At 50.5% G+C, this 22,173-nt stretch overlaps 10 protein-coding genes across 10 annotated transcripts; 4 read left to right on the forward strand and 6 right to left on the reverse strand.

The window, feature by feature from the left end:
• Positions 1 to 593: 593 nt before the first annotated feature.
• On the forward strand, positions 594 to 2,562 carry CTAM01_08735 (cyclohexanone 1,2-monooxygenase; the record flags this gene model as incomplete). Its single annotated transcript, XM_060524755.1, has 3 exons — positions 594 to 1,001; positions 1,059 to 1,917; positions 1,985 to 2,562. The coding sequence occupies 3 exons, from the start codon at positions 594 to 596 to the stop codon at positions 2,560 to 2,562; spliced, it is 1,845 nt and encodes a 614-aa protein (XP_060380702.1).
• Positions 2,563 to 2,743: 181 nt separating this feature from the next.
• Positions 2,744 to 4,937, reverse strand: CTAM01_08736 (uncharacterized protein; the record flags this gene model as incomplete). Its single annotated transcript, XM_060524756.1, has 3 exons — positions 2,744 to 3,748; positions 3,808 to 4,773; positions 4,824 to 4,937. The coding sequence occupies 3 exons, from the start codon at positions 4,935 to 4,937 to the stop codon at positions 2,744 to 2,746; spliced, it is 2,085 nt and encodes a 694-aa protein (XP_060380703.1).
• Positions 4,938 to 5,918: 981 nt separating this feature from the next.
• Positions 5,919 to 7,714, reverse strand: CTAM01_08737 (allantoate permease; the record flags this gene model as incomplete). The annotated part of the gene is made up of 5 exons (XM_060524757.1): positions 5,919 to 5,945; positions 6,000 to 6,208; positions 6,268 to 6,980; positions 7,057 to 7,376; positions 7,454 to 7,714. 5 exons carry the CDS (start codon positions 7,712 to 7,714, stop codon positions 5,919 to 5,921), a joined length of 1,530 nt encoding a protein of 509 aa, XP_060380704.1.
• Positions 7,715 to 8,364: 650 nt separating this feature from the next.
• On the forward strand, positions 8,365 to 8,943 carry CTAM01_08738 (metallo-beta-lactamase superfamily protein; the record flags this gene model as incomplete). Its single annotated transcript, XM_060524758.1, has 2 exons — positions 8,365 to 8,717; positions 8,799 to 8,943. The coding sequence occupies 2 exons, from the start codon at positions 8,365 to 8,367 to the stop codon at positions 8,941 to 8,943; spliced, it is 498 nt and encodes a 165-aa protein (XP_060380705.1).
• Positions 8,944 to 10,356: 1,413 nt separating this feature from the next.
• On the forward strand, positions 10,357 to 12,071 carry CTAM01_08739 (phenylacetone monooxygenase; the record flags this gene model as incomplete). The annotated part of the gene is made up of 2 exons (XM_060524759.1): positions 10,357 to 10,553; positions 10,607 to 12,071. The coding sequence occupies 2 exons, from the start codon at positions 10,357 to 10,359 to the stop codon at positions 12,069 to 12,071; spliced, it is 1,662 nt and encodes a 553-aa protein (XP_060380706.1).
• A 335-nt stretch (positions 12,072 to 12,406) lies between these two features.
• CTAM01_08740 (uncharacterized protein) lies at positions 12,407 to 14,027 on the reverse strand (the record flags this gene model as incomplete). Its single annotated transcript, XM_060524760.1, has 3 exons — positions 12,407 to 12,572; positions 12,629 to 13,501; positions 13,882 to 14,027. The coding sequence occupies 3 exons, from the start codon at positions 14,025 to 14,027 to the stop codon at positions 12,407 to 12,409; spliced, it is 1,185 nt and encodes a 394-aa protein (XP_060380707.1).
• A 252-nt stretch (positions 14,028 to 14,279) lies between these two features.
• On the forward strand, positions 14,280 to 15,214 carry CTAM01_08741 (2-(S)-hydroxypropyl-CoM dehydrogenase; the record flags this gene model as incomplete). The annotated part of the gene is made up of 2 exons (XM_060524761.1): positions 14,280 to 14,897; positions 14,981 to 15,214. 2 exons carry the CDS (start codon positions 14,280 to 14,282, stop codon positions 15,212 to 15,214), a joined length of 852 nt encoding a protein of 283 aa, XP_060380708.1.
• A 131-nt stretch (positions 15,215 to 15,345) lies between these two features.
• CTAM01_08742 (uncharacterized protein) lies at positions 15,346 to 16,702 on the reverse strand (the record flags this gene model as incomplete). The annotated part of the gene is made up of 6 exons (XM_060524762.1): positions 15,346 to 15,608; positions 15,673 to 16,201; positions 16,259 to 16,324; positions 16,382 to 16,452; positions 16,513 to 16,582; positions 16,646 to 16,702. 6 exons carry the CDS (start codon positions 16,700 to 16,702, stop codon positions 15,346 to 15,348), a joined length of 1,056 nt encoding a protein of 351 aa, XP_060380709.1.
• Positions 16,703 to 17,105: 403 nt separating this feature from the next.
• CTAM01_08743 (AMP-binding enzyme) lies at positions 17,106 to 19,006 on the reverse strand (the record flags this gene model as incomplete). Its single annotated transcript, XM_060524763.1, has 4 exons — positions 17,106 to 17,408; positions 17,464 to 18,222; positions 18,286 to 18,657; positions 18,731 to 19,006. 4 exons carry the CDS (start codon positions 19,004 to 19,006, stop codon positions 17,106 to 17,108), a joined length of 1,710 nt encoding a protein of 569 aa, XP_060380710.1.
• A 1,504-nt stretch (positions 19,007 to 20,510) lies between these two features.
• CTAM01_08744 (uncharacterized protein) lies at positions 20,511 to 22,124 on the reverse strand (the record flags this gene model as incomplete). Its single annotated transcript, XM_060524764.1, has 1 exon — positions 20,511 to 22,124. The coding sequence occupies one exon, from the start codon at positions 22,122 to 22,124 to the stop codon at positions 20,511 to 20,513; it is 1,614 nt and encodes a 537-aa protein (XP_060380711.1).
• Between the last annotated feature and the right edge of the window lie 49 nt (positions 22,125 to 22,173).

A 22,173-nucleotide genomic window follows, 5' to 3' on the forward strand; every position in this document is an offset into this window, starting at 1 on the left:
TTTGTCTCTTTCAAATGTACGATGTTACCTGGTGTTCCCGGCTCTACACAACCGGGGCCGAGACAGGAGGGAGGGGAAAATTGGAGTAAGCATTAGACCTGTGAACGCCCCCAAGCTCCCGGCCATTGCCCCAAACCCCCTGGATCCCCCGCTGGGAACCCGTTTTGGGATAGCCGATGGCAATTCTGAAGATGGTTGATTTGGCGTGTAGGCTTCGGCAACCTTAGACACGGCAACCCTAAGAGGACGGTTAGGCCTAATGAGTCTATAGCGCGACTGGCACAATCGTTTAGCTGAGAATCATGTTAATCCGATGAGGCCATTCTCCGTTGGAATTGCCATAGTATGTGCCGGGTCCAATAAAGATAATGCGGACTGGGCTATCTCGGAGATCACTGGAGCGGAGCGTGTGTCTTCACACAACATCTCTCAACCATAAAGACGAGGAAGAGGATTGCTCATCAGAGACTTCACCTTTCCGCTCAACCACTTGACATCGTGTGCTCCTGTTCTATTGAACCGCCTGGGTCAACCTTAGCTTTCGCATTTCCTTGAGGCCTTACAGCATCTTTTAACATTGCCCTCTTATTAACATGACTGCTTCCGTCGAAGCACCGGCCACCGCACCGGTCGACCCTGGCCCAGTTGCAACATCTCGCGTTCCCAATGATGTGCCACGAATGCCGGCACCAGAACTACCAGAGGTTGTCCAGGGCAATGCGAAATTTCCGCAACAACCTTCAGTAAGCAATCACAATGGCGTCAGCGACGATCCTTTCAAGCTCGACACCAAATTCGCCTACACCCCACGGAAGATCAAAGTATTCACCATTGGTGCTGGCTTCTCCGGACTCCTCATGGCCCATAAGTTTCAGCACAGGTTTCCAGAGATGCGAGACATCGTTGAACACACAATTTTTGAGGCGCATAGCGAGGTCGGTGGTACCTGGCTTGTCAACAACTATCCCGGCGTGCAGTGCGATGTTCCAGCGCACATTTATGTGAGTACCCTGCGTCAAGCATTCAACGAAGCCTCCGTGGGCTAATCATGTCTTTAGGCATTTCCATTTGACCCCAACCCAGACTGGAGTCGTTTTTACGCCAGTGGAGCTGAAATCCTCCAATACATGAAAGACACAGTCAAGAAGTGGAATCTTGATCGTGATCTTCAGTTGAACACCAAGGTTGTTGGCGCTACATGGCAGGAAGAGCTTGGCCAGTGGAAAGTTACGGTAGAACACCAGGGTGAACAGCGTGATGAATTCTGTCACGTCCTGATCTCTGCCCAAGGTGTACTTGTTCACGAATCCTGGCCAGACGTCCCGGGTCTACGAGATTTTGAGGGCCACATTACTCACTCCGCTCGCTGGGATCACGATTTTGACTACTCCAACAAACGAATTGCTGTCATTGGAAACGGCTCTTCTGGCATTCAGATCGTTCCTCAAATGGCCAAGCTACCTGGTACGGATGTGCTGAACTTCATCCGAGGACCTGCTTGGGTATACTATCGCGCTCCTCCATCCAAGCACCTTGGGAGGGATGACCCGGATCCCAACCCACGATACACTGACGAGGAGAGGAAGAAGTTCCATGATCCAGAGTACCACCTCGAGCACAGGAAGGGAATTATTTCACGCACCAACAAGTCCTTCTACATCTTCATGAAGGGCGAGAACAACAAAGAGGGCATGAGATTGGCAGCAGCGCAAATGGCAGAAAAGCTAGGCCATGACCCCGAGCTGTGCGAGAAGCTCATTCCAAAATGGGAGTTGGGGTGCCGGCGCATCACGCCTGGGCCCGGCTACCTCGAGTCATTCTTGCGACCAAACTGCAACATCACCAACAGTGCCATCACCAGCGTTTCGAAGAATGGTGTTCACACAGCTGATGGCAAGTTCTATGAGTGTGACGTCAGTAAGTAAAAAGACTATCTACTATGACATGAAGTGTCTGTTTTGCGGCGTACCTGACAGGTCTCTAGTTGTCTGTGCAACTGGTTTTGACGTCTCCCATCGTCCAAGATACCCAATTGTTGGAAAGGAGAACATCGACCTTGCCACGAGATGGGCTGAGGACCCTGATTCCTATGTCTCAGTTGCTGTACCAGACTATCCCAACTACTTCATGATGATGGGACCCAACTGCCTAGGTGGCCATGGGTCCTTAGTGGAGTCTCTGAACTGGACAGGAGACTACTTTGTGAAGTGGGTGAAGAAAATGGCTACAGAGGACATCAAATACGTTGAGCCCAAGCAAGAGGTTGTTGATGCGTTTATCAAGTACAGCGACCAGGTACACAAGACACTTGTATGGAGCGGTGGCTGCAAGAGTTGGTACAAGAGGAACCGTGTCGATGGCAGGGTTACAGCTCTGTTCGGTGGCAGTGCTCACCTTTTCAACCGGATGCTCAGCAACATCCGCGGTGAAGATTTCAACATTTGCTATCGTACATCAAATCCTTTTAGGTTCATGGGCAACGGGTTTACGGAATGGGAAATGGATTCAAAGAGCGACTTGTCTTGGTATGTAGAGAAAGCCGAAGTTTTGGGCAAGGTTTGAGTCCATGCTCCGAGCCGAGGTCGAATCATTAGATTAGTACTAGCATTTTCAGTAACAGAGTGTTTAATTGTTCAGTCCGATGCGCTGGCAGTATTGATTCATTTCCATTGTCAGACTACTAGTACCTTAGCTTACTCCAGTCACTATGTGCAAAGCCTGTATCGACCCGCCTTCGTGGCTTTCATCCAGGGACCATAAAGTCCAGACGGTAATCTACAAAAGGTTCGAACAAATCCTCAAACTGATTAACGAGTGTCTCATGGAATAGCGCATTATCCGGAGACGGGAAACCCCTTGTTGCTGTGCCATGGGCCCGACCAGTCAACAGACTGTCAGCGATTCCTCCAGTATGTTGTGTAGCGAATGGGAACAGGGCAGTCCAGTCAAAGTCATCGAAACCTCCTCTGTCCAATGGGACTGCCTCGACATTTGGTGGATCGGAAATGACAACGCCAGTTTCACCATGGATGGGCTCAATATTCTCTGCCCCCGGCCTTGTAACTCGTATCGCGCCTGAGTTGGTACCCCTCAGACGTGAGAAGCCCTGCCTGATGACGTTCGCGGAACCCCACATGATCTGAAGCTGGTCTGCTGCCCTCACGAGGATGTCAAGACAGTCATTGGCATCTTTCGCTAAGTGCGGGATTTGACAGGCCTGAAGTAGTGGTATGAATGCCGTTCCAGTGTACCAGCAGGTGATTGCCATCAAAAAGCGAGTGTTGCCTCGAGATAAGATATCGCGCAATATTCTGGCAATGCAGGATGCTGCTAATATGGCCGGAGGAAGTGCTTCTGGCAGAGTGTTGGCTGAGCGTTTGAGATGAAGGACAATGATGGTGGTGAGATATGGAAGATGTAACTGATGCACGTCTTTGTCAAAGTTCTGAGTGCGAGCTGAGCCGATGGGAAGTTGCAGGTGAGGAGGAAGAGAGTTGACCCAGTCCACCAACTCCTGTCTGTGGTGGTCTGGTGATATTTCTGCCGTAGGCAGCGTCGAACGTGAGAGTGTTTTTGCAATCCTCCCGATGATGACACAAAGGCGAACCCAGTATATAAATATCTCTCCTTTCCTCTGAGATCTGAGATCGCTTGGAAAGTCGGATAGGGTGGGTTCTTGTATATTGCAGTCATCGAGATCGATGATGGCTGGCTTACTCTGACACAACGCAGTCAAACGTTCCCGAGCCTAGCATATCTCTTAGCAAAAAGCTTGACGGGGGAGACGGTTGTTTCCAAGCCACTTACAAATGCCGTCCACCAGATTCTCCTTCGTAATCCTAGGTTCAAGTTGCCCGAAACGATTTGACTCGCTGTTGGCTCACGGTGTAGATTCATTTGCTGCGCATGACGAATGAGGACGGACGTCCACCACCATGATGAATGCCGATGAACTGTGCTTGGGGGCCGTGGAGCCCACCAGTAGAATAGAGAAACGGCCATGAGTGTAGTCAAACCATCTGCCTCTTCATCTTCGTAGAATATTGTGCGTGCCTTCTTGTAATACTCGGCCGGTCCTTCATACGGCACCAGTGGTGGCTGCACGTTGCTTGCGGCAGTTGCTAACGCATTTGCAAGGAGAGGAGATCGCGCAATATCGCTGGCAAGGGTGTCTGAATCCAGAACTGGACACCAGGCATAACAGTATTCGAAATAGGTCTCGGCAAAGCTTTCCTGGAGATCCTGCTCATGTGGATTTGAGAGACTGTACTTGTGGTCTAGGCACGCCTTCAATGCCTGTTTCTCAGCGTCAGACTGATTCTCAGGTGCATAGACCTGTAAGAATCCAGTGTCTATATCACCAGTGTGGCTCTCAGCAACACCTTCAGTGCGTGCATCACTGCTCTGTGACCTCTGTGATGGCGACGGTGCGAGGTGAATTTCCTGAGATCGGACAGCCGGAGCAGCTGAATGCGGGGATGAGGCATGTCTATGCTGCTCTGATATTGAGTGGCGAGAGCGGGAAGGCGGAGGCGGCGGAACAAAATCATTGAAGCCTGTGGATAGAACATGAATGGCATCGGCAACCGCGTCTGTTTGTGATACGATTCCTTCATCACCAGAAGCCGATGTCGCTGGTGGTGTCGGGACACGACTTGAATGGCCTGGCCGTACAAGACGTCGCCGTTTTGTACGCTTCGAAGGGCGAAGATGGCATTCCTTCTCCCAGACGTCACAATTCGTACAGCTATCGTAGCCTTCAGAGGTCCTGGCCTGAGTATGGTCAGAGCAATTCGAAAATATTGCGCGTCTCTCAGACAAACCTGAAGGTCGCATTTGACCTTTTTGCCGTGGCAAACCACACAGACGAGCTCAGCTCGCCGGCGCTTGGGCTGCGAGGCATCGAAAGGGAGCCATTCACTGATCGTCTCCGGCATGGCAACTCGTGGGATTTGAACAGATCGTTCAGGCAAGGTTGTTGACGAAAGACAAAGTCTAATCCTGACACTCCCTTGAACGGATTTGAGATGAGGTTACAGTGAGATGAGGGAAGTCTGCATCTGAGCCTGGGCCCAGAACCCGAGAGGGCGGAGAGGGAGCGCTGGAGCTTGGGCCGGCTGCGGAGAAATGCGGGGAACGGGGTACCTAGTCACTAGGTGCCCAGGCTCCAGCACCCTGTCACGCTTGCGTGCTATTAATTAGTGAAGGATCTTGGATTGTTGGGGGGGGATGTCAGACAAGGGAGGAGAGGGGGCGCGAAGGAGGGACACTTGGGGGACCCCAGGCTAATATCTTAGGGGGTTTACTAGGTCGATGGGGCTTCGAACCATTGGGTGATGGAGCCTGAGAACAAAATGTGATTCGTACGTGGCTTTCCACATCGAGGATGGCGTTCCCACGTCGTGGGGTTCAGTTTGGGTGGCTGGTGGCTGTGGTTCCAGCAGAGATAATCGGACAGAACCACCGATTCCTAGCATCTCACTTAAACTGCCACGTGAGTCGTACGAACCGGACACTTCGGAAGCAGACTTTGACTTGAAGCGTGTCTCTTGTTCAAGTACTGTTGCTGTTCAACTCGTCTCCAATGCTGAGATGGAACGCTAATAGGCTACACGAGAGTCACGAGTGTCTCCAGTCATTGTTCACGACTGTAGTGACCAGGTTTTCGAAATCACGATTTTCACAAGATCTACTTCTGTAAATGGCATTTTGCATGGCCGAATGTGAATTTGCAGAACTCTTCAAAGAGCGGATGGTGTATTCAGGGAACTCGGTAATATTCTGGTGTAACTAAACCATTCTGGATTGACCACGTTCCGTTCCTCCATTACAAAGAGCATCACATCAAAACAACACAGGCAGCAGAAAGCAATAGTTAAAATCTCCGTGATAAAAAGGAGAACCGACGCGATATCCACCTAGAGGATGTATCTGAACTGGGGGTTCTGCCACTTGATCAGCATACTTGAACCCGTTCGAGAGCCAGGAAGTAAACGTACCTTCATGTCGGTGAGATCGTCCTCGTAGGCATGGTCAAAGCCCTCCATGATGCCTGCCTTGTCACGCTTCTTGTTGTACCAAATGCAGACAAATCGATAGACAAGACCGAGAACTCCTGCAGCCAAAGACGTGATCACAACAACGATGAAGCCAGGAGCATAATTGGGCGCATCTTCCTTCCGAAAGACCAAGGGTCCGACAAAGTTACCTGCTCGCAGAATTAGCCATCGTGAAGTTGTAGTCCAGCCGAAGACAGATTTGACATACCAAGGCAGTACCCAATATAAAGGCCGGACGAAGCAATTGACCTTTTGGTGTAGCCCGAAGTGTTGGCGATCTGCAGGCCCATAAGAACGGCATATCCTCCTCCGACTGATGGCAAAATGTAGGCAGCAAAGAGAAGAGCACCTTTGGCTGACCGCGGCAATAGCCACAACAACAGGGCAGCGAGAGTGGTTCCCATCTGAGCACCAAACACAATCCAAGTGCGGCAGTTCTTGAACTTGTATGCCAGGTAAGGCATGAGGAGTTGTACAGTGCCTCCATATGCACCCGCCGGCATAGTAAGCAAGAGGGAATTGAGAGTGCTGAATCCAAACCCGTTGATGATGATGGGAACAAATGTCGAGATGGGTCCATTTGCAATCATGCAGAGGAATGCAATGGCGAAAACCAACCAAAACTTGATGTCAAGACCGAGCTCGCCGACCTGCTCCATCTTGTAGTGAGTGTTGCGCACGCCCGAGTTATTGCTTCGCAACCGGGCTACCAAGATGTACCTTTCTCTATCGTTGAAGCCCTTTGCGCGAATGGGGTCGGGAGGGAGGACAAAGTACAGGAGCAGACCCCAGACAATTGTCAGCGACCCGGCAAAGTAGAACATGTATCTCCACGAAGAGACTCCGCCATTGAGCTTGCCGAAACCGAAGTTGATTAGGGGAGAGAAGATCGAAACATAGCCCGTGCAGCTGTACCAAATACTGTGTATGAATGTTAGTATACTCTCAAACTCTCCTCGAACCTCTCAGGCCTATATGTCGTAGGTGACTGACGTACCCCATTCGCATGGCTTGCTCGTTCTTCTTGTACCAACTTCCGACAATGAGCATAAACATTGGGCTGATGCCGCTCTCCAGTAGTCCAAGGCAGAACCGCTGAGCGTAAAGGTCGCGATAGTTTCTGCATACAGTGGTAAGGATCAAGGTGAGACCCCAAAGAGTGACAATAACCGAGGCGACTCGCTCGATTGGAAATCGTTGGGCCAAAATCATAGTCGGATAGGCACCGACAATGAAACCAAGGTAAAAGATGGCGGCCGACATCGAATATCGATCACCGACCGTCAGGTCCAAGTCGGTTCGCAATCCGAAGAGAGCCTGTGTAACAGCAAATTAGCGGCACGATGGGACACAAGGTCAAGGACCTGACTGGATAGCACGGAGTCTTTACTTACCGCCTGCGAAAGCATGGCCTTGTCATAATACTGGAGACCGTATGTCATGCATAGCACTGGCATCAATCTCCAGTCTATCTTTCTTCTGAGTTTCTTCTCTACTTTCTCTGTCCATTCATAGTCGCCGGTGTAGCCTTCGAGCACCTTGAGTGCCTCGTCATTGTGGACTGTGTCAACAGCGGCGCTCGTCTTCATCTCTGCAACACCTTCAGGGCGCTCCACTTGCTGAACACTCTCTGCAGACTTAGCGGGATCAGACATGTTTGCTGAAACTTGAAATCGGATGTCAACTTGTAGGATCCCGAACAGATGGCAACATCGTACGAGGGAAACCAAGGCAATGTTATAAAAGAAGCAGGTCTGCCTTAGCGCGACCTGTAATCCGGGGAACCGCGAGCTAACGAGACTTCTCCATGGACAGACTGCAATGCAGGCAGGAGTAGTTGACTGGGGGAGGGCGCTGGATCAGTCGGCCTGCATCGAGAACGTGGCCCCTAATCCCGGGGGTCTGGATCACAGCGTGGCACTCAGTGGGTTGGGTGGCTGTCTCACTGACACGGCATCTCGGTAATTCAATACGGGTTACCGGCCACAAGAAACCTTGCGATGTTGGGGAACAACTACACCGCTTAGGGGTAACCGACCGCCGAAAGCGCCCGTAAACAAGTTGGAAATTCTCCCCCGCAAGGCCATAGCTCGGCGCTACTGAGGGGCCGGCAGATCTTTCTGTGGTTCCTATCAAGCCCCTTATTGACGGCTTTCTTTCTCATGGCCGAAGCAAACAACCCGAACAAACAATTGCATAGGTACTTGAGACCTGCTTGAAGTCAGACAAAGTTGGCTTGCCATTGACTAGTATTCTAACAGCACCTCACATTTCAAACCCGTAAATCCACAAGCGAAGCGTCAACATGTCACTGAAAGCTCCTGTTGTTACGTTGCCAGGAGGGAGGGAGACGGTGGTTGTCAAGATGATCAACCCTGTCAACTTTGGGCCGGCTATCCTCAAGCGTTTCATGGCTCCAGATGTTCCGGGCCTGGAAACTTTCAAGACGTCTCCTTCTCTCTGCTTCCTTCTGGAGCATCCTTCAGGTCGGAAGCTTGTGTGGGATCTAGGGATCAAGAAAGATTACAACAACTATGCGCCTTCGATAACCAGTTACTTGCCAACAACAAATTACGACATACAGGTGAAGAAAAATGTGGCGGACATTTTGGAAGAAAGTGGTGTTGCTACGGAGGATGTTGAAGCAGTAATCTGGAGGTACGTAGAGAAAAAGTCTTGTTTCTCCTTCAAAACATTCTTTACATGAGGTTTACTATAGTTCTCTAACCTACTGTGTAGCCACTGGCATTGGGATCATATTGGCGACCCATCCACATTCCCGAAAACAACCGACTTGATTGTTGGGCCAGGGTTCAAGGCGGCGATGCTTCCGGGCGCACCTGCAAATCCCGAATCTCCTATACTCGAGAAGGACTATGCGTAAGTTGTTGAAGCACCCCTGGATACGATCAATCAGAACTTGTAATAAATCGAAACTTACGCATTCAAGTGGCCGGAACTTGAGAGAAATCTCATTCGAAGAAGGGCCTCAGACCATTCGCATCGGGCGGTTTCCGGCATTCGACTACTTTGGAGACGGCTCGTTCTACCTGTTAGACAGCCCAGGCCATGCCGTGGGCCATCTTTGCGGACTAGCCCGGACAACACAAAGTCCGGACACATTCATTCTTCTTGGAGGTGATGTCTGTCACTACGCAGGAATATTCCGACCTTCGAAGCATCTGCCCGTTCCCGCGTCAATCTCTCCACATCCTTGCCGGCCACACGAAGACACCGCATTTTGTCCTGGCAGCGCTTGGGACGAGCTCCAGCAGTCTCGGGGCAGAGCCTCCACAGATACGCTCTTCGATGCAACGTTTGGTTTGGACCTTCCTATGGTGGGAAGGACAGTGGGATGTCTCCAAGAATTGGATTGTGACGAGAACATCTTTGTCATTATAGCACATGACTCGACAGTCAGAGACGGTGTGCCTCATTTTCCAAGTGACCTTAACGACTGGAAATCAAACGGCTGGGGGGAGAAAGTCAAATGGTCTTTCTTTCGCGACCTAGAGTCGTATTGGGACTCGAAGGGGCTGCTGTAGTTATCGGGCCTAATTTATAGAATACGCATCGTCCTGCAGTTACCCACCAGACTGTCCTGAAAACTTACTAAGGCACCTGCAGAGTCAACGTTTATGTAACTTTCGCTTGGCTCCAGCACTCTATTAATCCGCGACTTGGTGTCCCGAAGTCATGTGAATCCTCACATCCCATTTGTGTCATTGAACACTAAGTACTCAGTAGACACTGAAAGTTTAGTCACTTGACGACAGCTCGCTGCAGAGAAACCTCTTCGGCAACTTCATTTTGTGCCGTAATCAGTACCGTAGCGGCTGAAGAACGGGGGAGGCAGTATTTACATGGTCTGAATACTCTGAGTCGCCTGCTAGCCCCTTTAACTATGGTTGGCAATTCACCTGAGGGCTGCATTGCGGTATTACAACTGGAGCATTTCGGCACTTTCCTGATTGGGGTAGCCGAACCCACCAAGCGCGCCGAGCCGAAGTTTGTTTGTCTTCCGCGGTAAGGTTGGGTGACATTCTACCGCCGGCATCCCCGCGAATCCCCTCTTCCGTCTCCACCCAATTCCAAGCCTCAGATCTCTCTAGACCAACTGCGTTGCTCACTGTTCATTATAATTGTGCAAACACCCTAATCCACAAAAGACCACAGAGCATCGAGTCATACTTTTATATCGATAGTACTTCAAGCCCAGATTCGGAACTGTCGTGAATACAGACGCGCGTCAGAGTTCAAGTCAAGCCAGGACTTCGCACAAAGCATTACACCAACCATGGCACAGGGGTCCGAATCGAAGCCCAATGGCACATCGCCATCAAGCTTCCAATCTGCTAATCAAGACCTCGATTACGATGTCTTGATAGTTGGTGGCGGCCTCAGCGGGATCTTTTCACTTTATCGAGTGCGGGAACTGGGGTTGAGAGTAAAAGTCCTTGAAGCCGGTTCTGCTGAAGGAGGCACTTGGTTCTGGTATGGCCACTTTGCAGTAACGATATGTGAAACTTGAGCTAACTTAACTGTAGGAACCGATATCCTGGAGCTCGATTTGATTCAGAGAGCTATTCCTACATATTTTCCTTCTCTCAAGAAGTGTTGGATGAGTGGGATTGGACTGAGCATTTCTCGCCTCAGACGGAGACTCTTCGCTACATCCAGTACCTCACCAAGAAGTTCGACCTGAAAAAGGACATGCAATTCAACACGCGTATCCGGTCAGCTCGCTTCCAGGAAGACACAAGGTCTTGGCTTTTGACCGATGGAAACGGTGCCACTTACACATGCCGTTACCTGGTGACAGCGATGGGTATTCTCAACGAACCCACTCTGCCAAATATTGCCGGAGTTCACAACTACAAGGGAGAAGCATGGCACACGGCCCGCTGGCCTGGAGACGGCGCCAGTCTTGACGGCAAGCGCGTGGCCATCATCGGCACAGGCGCAACTGCCATCCAGACGATCCAGGAAATTGTCAAGACAGTTGGCTCTTTGACTGTATTCCAGAGGACGCCCAATTGGACTGCACCACTGCGGAATACAAAGATTAGTCCAAAGGAGATGGCCGATATTCGGAGGCGGTATCCTGAGATCTTCCGTCAGTGCTTGGACTCTTACTCGTGTTTCATACATGTCGGTGACGCAAGAAGTGTCTTTGACATGGAAGAAAAAGAGCGCCTGGACCATTGGGAGGAACTTTATGCACAGCCTGGGTTTGCAAAGGTGCTCGGCATCTCAGGCGACATTTATACCAACCGCGAAGCGAACAAACTGTACAGTGATTTCCACGCAAACAAAATCCGCCAACGCGTCAACGACCCCAAAGTTGCAGAGAAACTTATTCCGAAGAATCACGGTTTCGGCACTCGTCGAGTCCCGCTTGAAAGCGGCTACTATGAGGCATTCAACAGACCGAATGTCCGCTTGGTTGATATCACAGAGACCCCTATCGATCACATCACGGAAAAGGGGATCAAGACGAGCGAGGAAGACTTTGAATTTGATGTCATTATCTACGCAACAGGGTTCGACGCCATCACTGGATCGTTCCGGGCTGTAGACTTCCAAGGTATCGGGGGCAAACAACTCACAGATGTTTGGAGCGAGGGCATCCAAACTTTCCTTGGCTTAACTGTCAAGGGATTCCCTAACATGTTCATGGTTATGGGACCGCACCAGATGTTTGGCAACATCCCCCGCAGCATCGAGTATGCCGTAGAGTGGGTTGCAGACTTCATCCGGTATGCTCGAGACAATAACATCACATCTGTTGAGGCTACAGATGAAGGTGTCCGCATGTGGACGGATCATGTATGGAAATGCGGAGAAGGTCTTCTGGCTAACGAGGTGGACTCTTGGATGACAGGTGTCAACAAGAACCTCGCTCATAAGCAGAAGAGGTCTATGACACGGTATAATGGGCCTGCACCTGGCTATAGAAAGCGGTGCGACGAGGTGAAGGCCAGGAATTATTCTGATTTTGTGCTTGGATGATCTGATTGTAAGAGAATGTTGGCTGAGGTGGCATTTACTTGAGGATTTATCAAACACATGAGATCATTTTACAATTACCAACGCGTTTGTACAACGAGGCTGTGCTATGTAACCTGAGGCTGGTGTCTTATCCTTGATCAAAATCATCAAGCCCTCTGAGTGAAGACCTCTGGATGTTGAAAGTGGAATCTCTAAGATCGCAACAGAAGACGTACATGCGCTGACAGGTAATACGCTTTCTGTTAACTGTTTCACGTCTAGATGTATTGAAGTTCCCCGCGCCTTGAGCTTAAACAGTGCTAGTCCTTCAGATTATTTCAAGCAACGGTGCCTTTCTAATGTTCATGAATCTTGAACTCTCCCGTGGCCGTTGGGTTAGTCAACGCCCAAGTAATCCCACTGTCCGTAGTCTCGTCCCAGTGTTTCGACGCTGATAACTTGTCTCCAAACCGCCTAAATCCGTGAGGAACGCCCTTGTAGACATGAATATCCGTGGGAACACTGTGCTATATTTCAGCGATCACTTGTCCGGGGTCCCAAGCGTAAGAGCCACTCACCCAGCCTCTGTAAGCATCTTGGCGTATAGCAAACCCTCATCTCTCAATGCATCCAAGCCGCAAATTCCAAACGTCGTCGGGGGTAGTCCTTTCACCTGGTCTGGTGTCGCGTTACCAGGGTTAAGTCTCAGGTCGTTGGGGTCTGGGTTCTCAACCTTGAGAAGGCCAACGAAAAGGTCGATCATGGGTCGCGGCAAGATTGGGGCGCTTTCGTTCTCGGGGTACGATGAGACCGACGGATTTTTCATCTTCTTCAACAAACCATCGTAACAATCAACATGCGCCAGACAAGGGATCATCAGAACCTGGCCTGCGATAGAGGGCAACCCCGAGGGGAGCTTTCCAAGGTGCTGAGCGAGTGTGAGTGAAGCTGTCAACTGTCCACCAGCCGATATACCTCCAACGACAATTTTGGCCGCGTCGCCATTGAGCTCCTTGATATTGGCATGCAACCAGATGAAGGCATCTTCCGCATCATTCCATGCTGTTGGGTAGACGTATTCAGGCGTATGGCGATAGTTCACGTTAACAACAAGCGCATTTGTGCTGATGGCAATGCGAGAACAAGTTGCATCTTCGGAGGTCAAGGTACCGAAAAGAAATCCGCCTCCATGGAAATAGAGGTAGACTGGCAGAGGCCCATCACCCGCCGCCTTGGGTCGATAGGTTCGGGCTTCGAGTGTTGCCCCATCACGTGTAGGGATTGTCCAGTCGCGTACTTGGACTTTGTCTGCCATAGGCTTCATGGCTTCCACTGCCAACTCATCGCGGACTTTATTCATGACATTTTTGCGTTCCGACGGAGAGAGGTCGGTTTGGGGAGGAGGAAGACCAGCTTCCACCGCTAGCCACTCTTCGCTGGGGCCGCCGTATCTCGAAAAGTCACACATACTTTCTTGCGTCTGTCCGTGAGAGGCTTCAAAAGAGGTACCCGATGTTGTTTGAATCGAAAGTGGCTAATTGAGATGTTCCCTCCAAGTTCTCTATGTCTGATCGCGAGCGACTAGGTTCTCAAAAGCAGAGCATAGGCCGAGGTTCGGTAAAGCCAACGCAATTAGTAATGATGAGGAGGGGCAATGAGCCTCAAGACTAATTTAGCCTCATAACAAGGACAGCGTGCCGAGGTTCTGCGGGGAAATAAGACCAACCATGCGCCTCATGTTTGCTGATTAGGGTCCCGTCATGCTGAGATTCGGCTTTGGGTAAAACCGGCAATGCACTAGGTCTCCTGCCAGCGGCTCAGCGAACAATACCTAATTACCGGGCAGGGCGTGCCGTTCTGGAATTTGCACCATGCTTGGTGCTCATTCGCCTGGTAGCCGCTAATTACCACAACCCACGGGGCATTGTCAAGCTGAGTGAACCTTTCGGCAACATGCCCACCCTCTAATGCAGTCATTACATGGGTCCTTGTTGTTCTAGTGCAACCCCGCCGAAATCATGCTGCCCGGGTTTCCCCAAACGAGTTATCCGCGTTGCCGGTCCAGCTACTGTCGCGTAATACTACACGGGAACTTAGAAGTCAAACTCTTGTTAAGCTATTTTATATGAGATGTTGGGTAGATGTAGTATAATCGTGAGTCACGCGATAGCTTGTTATATCCAACAGTCACTCAATTCTTTGCCGAACAACGCATCATACACCACAGCCATGTCAGAAATTCCTAGCGAACCACCATCCCGATCCCTCAAAGGCAAGGTGGCCATTGTCACTGGAGCTGGGTGTGCAGGAGATGGCATTGGAAACGGGCGTGCCATTTCTATTCTCCTGGCCGATGACGGCTGTCATGTTGTTTGCGTCGATAGAGACCTGTCATGGGCGCGCAAAACCTGCGACTTGGTAGCTGCGAAACCTGGGAGAGGCGAAGCTCTGGCTGTTCAAGGGGATGTGACTTCTTCCACAGATTGCGAAAACATCGTTCAGACGGCATTGGAGAAATTTGGTCGGGTTGATATTCTAGTCAACAACGTTGGAATTGCTGGAGCCGCAGGTACCGCAGTCGAGGTGGACATGGAACAATGGGCAACGGGTCTCGATGTCAACGTTTCCAGCATGGTTCTCATGGCGAAGTATGCCATCCCAGCTATGCTCAAAAATGACGGAGAAAGCAAAGGTGCAATTGTCAACATGGGCAGCGTCGCTGGCCTGAAGGGGGGCACCCCGCACCTTTTATATCCGACGAGCAAAGGCGCAATTGTCAACATGACGCGAGCAATGGCGGCACACCATGCGAAAGATGGAATTCGCGTGAACTGCGTCTGCCCCGGGGTGAGTCTTCATCTTCATACCTTATACTCTCACCCAAGAACATGACAAAGCTAACGACGTGGCGTGTTCTATTGGGTGTACAGATGCTGTATACACCCATGATGTACGCTGGTGGAATGAGTGAGGAAGCCAGAGCTGCAAGGAAGGGAAGGAGCCTGCTAGGAACGGAAGGGAACGGCTGGGATGCTGCTTGTGCGGTTGTCTTTCTGGCCAGTAATCATGCAAGATGGATGACTGGTGTGATTCTACCAGTCGACGCCGGCACTACTGCAGCTGTTGGAATTGGGATGACCAAGGCTGCTAGTGTGAACGGCTAGTAAATGTGTACTTTTCAATACTTGAATGAACTTCAAAAGTCAAATGGAATTACTGAAGCCTTGGGGAAAGCATAAGGTATCAATGTTTGACTCAACTCCCAAGGGTTGAAAGATGCAATTCGTATGGTGGATCATCCGTGCATCAAAGCAACTCTGGCTTTGATTTCCCCTCTTTCCAAGCGTTCCAAGACATCGGGAAAGTCACTCAATTTCGCCGTCTCAACTCTGGGCCTAATGTTGCCTTTGGCAATGAGCTGTAAAACTTCCCTCAGGTCCTTTACCTGACCTCCATAAGAGAAGATGTAGCTGAGTCGCTTCCTGGTTCCAATCTTCATATGTATGGTGTTTTCGGTGTCGAGACTACCAATGCATAGCAGCTTCCCACCTCGACGAACTAAAGCTTCGTGTGAGACAGATTTCCCGAGTTAGGTGAATCGTTAAGATGTGGTTTTTCTTACCTATCTGCTGAGCATCCTCAAAGGTCTGATGAGTGCCGACAAAATCGAGGACGGTGTCGATTTTACCGGTCAATCCTTGTTCAATGACAAATTCTTGAACCTTCTTCCCTGGCGGAACCAAGTCTGCCCGAGGGACCCCAATGGCGGCAGCCTCTTCGAGCAGACTTTCTCTGATATCAGAGACAATGACTCTTGCCCCAATGTTCAGGACAATTTGAAGAGCATTGAATCCCAGGCCTCCCAGGCCGAATAGAAAAACGGTCTCATCTGCTTTGACTTCGCCTCTTCGATGAACAGCGTGGTAAGCGGTGGTAACGGCGTCAGTGGCCACCGCAGCCTCAGCGGGTGAGACTCCTTGAGGAACATGTGCAAGTCCACGGACATCGATAGCCGCGTACGGAGCATAGAATCCATCCTGACCGATGCCGGAATGATGGCCAACTTCGCATATTTGAGCTAAGTCCCGCGAACATTCATCGCAGTGGGAAGCGCCACATCCTGGAACAGCGTTCAAAGCCACAATGTCGCCCTGGCCATATTAAGTATTGGGATGCAATGATTGTGAAAAACCTTCATTAATGCTTACCACTTTGAATTCTGAGTCAAGAACTTGATCTCCAAGCTTGATAATTTGACCGCACCCCTCGTGGCCCTGATATGAAATTAGAAAGACGTAGGATTAGACGACAAGTGACTTGAACCGTCGTACAAGAATGAATTTATCCTGAAACCAGCCGGGCTGCTTTTCGATGGTGAGAAGCGAGTGGTCACTACGACAGACTATGGTTGTTATGTAGTGAGTCACCATGATCAACAGCTATGCAATTGTTTTGATCTTACCCCCGGAGGCGAGCATCTTGCACAATACGCCCGTCGGCGAGGGCATGGGTACGGGTACCTCTTCCCAGACCTAATTTTGCACATTCGAATCATTAGCTCTGAGGTCTAGATCCAGTGTTTCCAGTACACGCACAGGATTTGGATTGCCCTTGTGCTTTCTCCAAGCAAACATAGTCGCGGGGATCTGCATGGCTATGGGCTTGCTTGTAGTAAATATCGAAAGCTAATGCTGTGATTCGATACTTGAGATTGTTCTGCAACGATGATGTCGAATTAAGTATTTGAGTATGACATGTTTGCACTCTGGCAGGGTTCATCTAGGTTCCTCTCCACCCAGACCACCAACGCTGTGACCGGCTTACTCATATAGGCATACCCGAAGTTTGCCGACAGACTACCTTTGGCCACCAAGTGCCTAAGCAGCAAGCTAGTGAGTGAAAACGAGAGAAATTGAAATGAGGATGAGAAGTTCACACGTTCCTGATGTCTCGAAGGTACTCTATTCATCACGGTTCCGACACTAACGAAACTTGTCATCTAATCTGAAACCCTCAGCAAGATGTCTCCCAAACAAACCTGACCCTTTGGTTCACTCATAGCTTTGCTGCACGCCGCTGCTTCTCACGGTCTCTCAACAACCGTCTTAGTATCTTGCCCGAAGGAGACTTGGGAATCGCATCCACAAACTCGATGCCTCCCTTGATCCATTTGTGGGGAGCTTTCCTGGCCTGCACGTACTCCTGGATATCCTCCTCGGAACATGGCCCCGACTTGACAATGTAAGCCTTTGGGACTTCGCCGGCACGATCATCCGGCACAGAAATGACGGCACAATCCGCCACGCTTGAATGGCCCAATAGGCACGCCTCTAGTTCAGCCGGAGCAACTTGATGACCCTAGATGGCTTTAGTCAGTGACCGCAAATACTGATTGAATGTTCGAAGCTCGTACCTTGACTTTGATGAGTTCTTTGATTCGGTCCACGATCCAGAGGTGCTCCTTTCCGCTGGGTGCCTTCCGCATTTCCCCGACGTCTCCTGTCTTGATGAACCGACCATTCTCCGTGTGAACGAAAGTGTCGCGATTTGCAGACTCGTTATTCAGGTAGCCGAGCACAACACTTGGCGATTTCACCCACACCTCGCCCGGCTCGTTGTATGTGTCCACCCGCTTGCCGTCCGGGTCAACGAGCATGATCTCAAAGCCTGGCAAAATCAGGCCGGAACTGCCAACGACAATGTCCCTAGGCGTACCGGAAGTGACAACGACGCATGTTTCTGTCATGCCATATCCGAGAGTTATCTTCCAGGAGGGATACGCGGAGAGCAGTGCATTAGTTGCCTCCAGCCCTAACGGTGCCGCCCCGACCCACACCCGCTTGACGGAGGAAAGATCGTATTTCTTTAGTGTTTCAAGATTGTTGATCATTGCGATAACCAACGGCGGAACGAGATAGAGGGTGTTAATTTTGAAATACTCTATTGTGCGGAGGTATGTGTTCAAGTCGAACTTTGGTAGCACGATGACCGAGTCGCCCCTATATGTTGAGGCGTGACATATAATGATCAGGCTGTAGATGTGGGATTGAGGTAGAAGACCAAGTCCAATGTCGCGATACGCCGGAGCAATGGCGTCTCGGTCTGCTTGATCAAAAAGTGACAATTGGATAATGTTGGCAATGACATTTTTGTGTGAGATCATGACCGCTTTCTGTTAAGTAGCATCAGTACGCAAGTTCAACAAAGGAGACAGATCTTTGGAGGCATCACTCACCGGTAGACCAGAGGTACCACTGGAGTAGCAGAGAAATGCTGTCTGTCTTTGTCCTTGACCACGATTCCACTTGATTGGCTCAAGTTGTGGCAAAGTTTGGCCTCGAAGAATAAGCTCAGCGACCGTTTTGTACTGTTCGAACTTCGCCTCCTGCTGGCCAGGCATGTCGCAGAGGTAGATGCAGCACTCTGGAATACCGGCAGCTTTAGCAGCTTTCAGTGCGACGGGCAGAAGAGACTGAACGGTGAAGAGCGCTTTGCACTTTGATGTCACGAGTTGATGTGTGAGCTCTTCTGCATTGTACATCGCGTTTGCAGGGGAAGAGATGCCATTCAAGCGATGGACGGCCCAGGATAATCCCATTATGTCCACCTGTTTTGCAGAAGAACGTCAGCACGCGCGTCATCTTTAGAAATCTTGAATTTCCAATCCTTATAGAACTTACAGTGTTGAGGGCAAATATGCCGACCACCTTGTCGAACTCACTGCCCTGATTGACACTCCATCCGAACTCCTGAGCCAATGATCTCGCAAGGGCCTCAACACGACCTTTCTGTTCCTGGGCCGAGATACTGCTACCACTCAGTCCACAAGTATAGGGATCAAGAGATGTCGCAATGGGGTGCCGTCCATACTGCTCATCAAACATGAAATCGCAGAGGGGCACTGTGTCGGGAATGCTTGGGAGTTGGGGAAGAGATTGGTCAGGGACGAACAACATTGTGGCGGCGGGCTTCTTGGGCGTTTCTGAACCGATTCACTTAACCACCGAGAGCCACCAAACTGATTCACGAAAGGCTCGAGATCTGAGAATCCTTTCATTTATTAATAAGCAGTCGTTCATCCGGTGAGAGCTGTCTCTGACATGGAAATTGGCAATTGACCGCCAGGTTCGACTCTCTGCTAATCCCAATTGGGATTGCCGATAACCCCACGACACGCAGTATCCCCGCGGGCCGTCTCGGGGTTGGTAAACAGTACTTGGCTCGGGAGCCCATCCTTTCCAATAGCCCCACTAGAGTAGGCTCGGCCCCAGGCAAACAGGCACGGGTCACCCAGCTCATGCACGCTGAAATTGAGCCAACAATACTGGCTGTCCTGGCTACTTTCCGACATTGCGATCTTGCTGGCCACGTGGAGGCATGAGATCTAGCCCCAAGATCTAGGTAGTTGTATTTTAATAATGAAGTTCGCAGCCTACCTAGTACACCGGGCCAACAGCCGGCTCCGACGTCGGGATCGACTGGCACTGACTTCTATACCCACCTCTATCCGGATCAGTTACCGGTTTCGAGAGACAATATCGTAGTCGATCGTTGTTGAAATCGGATCTTGGGAATCTTCCTTTGTCAGGAAAGTGTGCAGCTCGTTACACACCAGCGCCGCTTCGAAAGTCCGTTGGATAGAAGATTCAACGGTAGAGCTCATCACGACGGCTAACAATATCCAAATAGATTCTGACAAGCAGACTATTTCACCAAGGCAGTACGAGCGACTTCACATTCAGCAAGAAAGAATGCCATGCATTGAGGCGCCAAACGCCTTGAGGTTCTTTGCATCCTACAGCCTCTCGACCATGCTCCAGCGTCAGGTAGCAGGGACTCTTCCCGGTTCCGGGCATAGTTCAGAACGTTATCAATGCGGAAATTGCCATTAATATGTAGCAGTACTATCAGCAGAATGGCAGTCACCCTGCAAGCGCCTCGCAAGACATGCAGGAGTGTTGCCTGTTGGTAGAGATGTAGATTCGTTACAAAGACATCAAGATAAGGGGGACTGTGCCAGAGTGACAGACTGGAAGGGCTCCGTACCTAGTCTCAGAGAGGCTAGATTCTTGGCCAAGCTTTTGCGGCGGGTCTGCATCAGTCCAGAAGCGGCTAGTTTTATGGCCAAGACTTTAGCCGAGAGCGCTAGCACTTGGCATCTGGGGAACTGCGAATTCATCCACTTCCCGGCCCATATGTTCACCCATTCGTGTGCGTTCTGAGAACTTGAAATGCACCTCTGCTTATCACCTCGATAGATGCAAACGATAACCTCATTAACGATTCCTCTTGTCAGTGAGTATCCGCCTTTTTGTCAAGTTCTTGCGTTGGCAAACCGGTGTCGAAGTAGCACATGGGGGTTGTGGGGTAGCATGAAGTGAGTTAGATGAAGACTTATTTGCTTCTCTTGATTCGCAACTATTTCGACATGTTTACAGATAACAGCGTAAGTACAAAGGTTCAGTCTCTCTTTGTGTTGGACTCAGCCGTGACTTCGGGCTGATGCTCAGCCGTGCCATATATGACCCGTCCAGCAATGTCTTCAACTTGCAAATACGTCTGCCTTCCTTTGATGAACCAAAAGCCAATGCTGAATAAGAGGATAATTCCAAAGACAGCGATAGCATAGTTCATGTCAGCGATAGCTGGGTTGGGCTCGGCGGGGAAAAAGAAGAAAACAGTCGTAATCAAGCAATAAACAATCGAAACCCAATTGATGACAGCCCCATATCGACCAAGACGGAATTCCGCTGGGGGCAATTTGTTTCTCCCAACCAGAAGAAGCGTGAGTATGGGAATAGCGTAGGATATCGTAAGGGCAATGGTACTGACGCCGACGATGGCCTCCAGAACTGTATTGGAGAAGGTGTAAAGTAGACCGACGAGACCGATGATGATTCCTTGTAGCCAAAGCGCGCGAATTGGTGCCTTCCAAGTTTCGTCCACATGGGAGAAGTAGGGACTCCACGGGATTCCTCCGTCGCGCGCAAAACTCCATGTGAGTCTGGACGCTGTCGTCAAGACAGTGACTCCCTGGCCCAAGCCATTGATGATGAAAAGAGCAATAAGGACGGCTGCCCCTTGCAGCCCAACCGTGCTTTTGACAAGATCCATAAAGGGGAGGCCTGTTGTCGGGTCGAGGACCTGTTCGAGGTCTTGAATGGAAAAGAGACAGACAACCATGAACAAGAATCCAGTACCTGCACCACAAATAATAGACAACCAGATGACCCGGGGGATGTTCTTTCGTGGTGCAGGTATCTCCTCTACGAGATGGATGGCGGCGTCGAAAGCCGTGAGTCCGTAGGCGCTCTGGACGAGGCCCATGAACCACACGATACCATCGCCCCATCCCGTGCGATTAATCCACGCTCCGAACACAAACGATGCGGATTGGAAATGGAGTCCGTCCCTGGTCCCAACCGATATGAGTAGGGCAAGTCCGAAAACAAAAAATAACCCGGCAAACGTGATCCCAACAAAGTTGTTAAAAATGGGGAGAATCTTGTCCCTTCGACAAGAAATCATATTCAAGAGAGTCAGGAGTATTGTCGTGCCAAGGTAAACCAGAAACTGGACCCAGCCAGTTTGAGGTGCCGTCGAAGTTTCGTCGAAAAGCAAGTTCATTCCCAAGATGAACTCGGTCATAAACGCTACGGTGGAAGCTGACAAAGTCCACCATCCAAAGGTATTGATCCAGGCGCAGAGGTACGACAAAAAGCGACCAGCTGAGGTAGGCCATAACCGTGAGACCCAGTATGCCTGACCCATAGCCGTTGGCATACTGCTGCACATCTCTCCTAGGGAAACGCCGATGCAAGTATTGCAAAAAGTGACCAAACACAGGCCCCAGAGGATGGTTATCGGACCACCGTTGGTGAGGCCGCTGGCCAGGCTTTGTGCAAAGACTGACCAGGTGCCTAGAACGACAAAGGCGAGCGACAACATGCTCCACGTGTCGAATTTGCGACTGAGAGCTTGCGAATGACCAAGTTCGGCGAGATCTACTGCATCTTGAGCTGCCTGATGCGACATCGTTGAGGGCTTCAACGTGGGACCTTGCTCAGCATCCATATTGATCGCGTGGACAGGGACGCTCGTGAGGCTTTGGACAACAGAGGTA

Source organism: Colletotrichum tamarilloi (genome assembly GCF_030869305.1).
Source record: "Colletotrichum tamarilloi strain Tom-12 chromosome Unknown Scaffold_31.1, whole genome shotgun sequence".
In the NCBI taxonomy this organism is placed as follows: domain Eukaryota; kingdom Fungi; phylum Ascomycota; class Sordariomycetes; order Glomerellales; family Glomerellaceae; genus Colletotrichum; species Colletotrichum tamarilloi.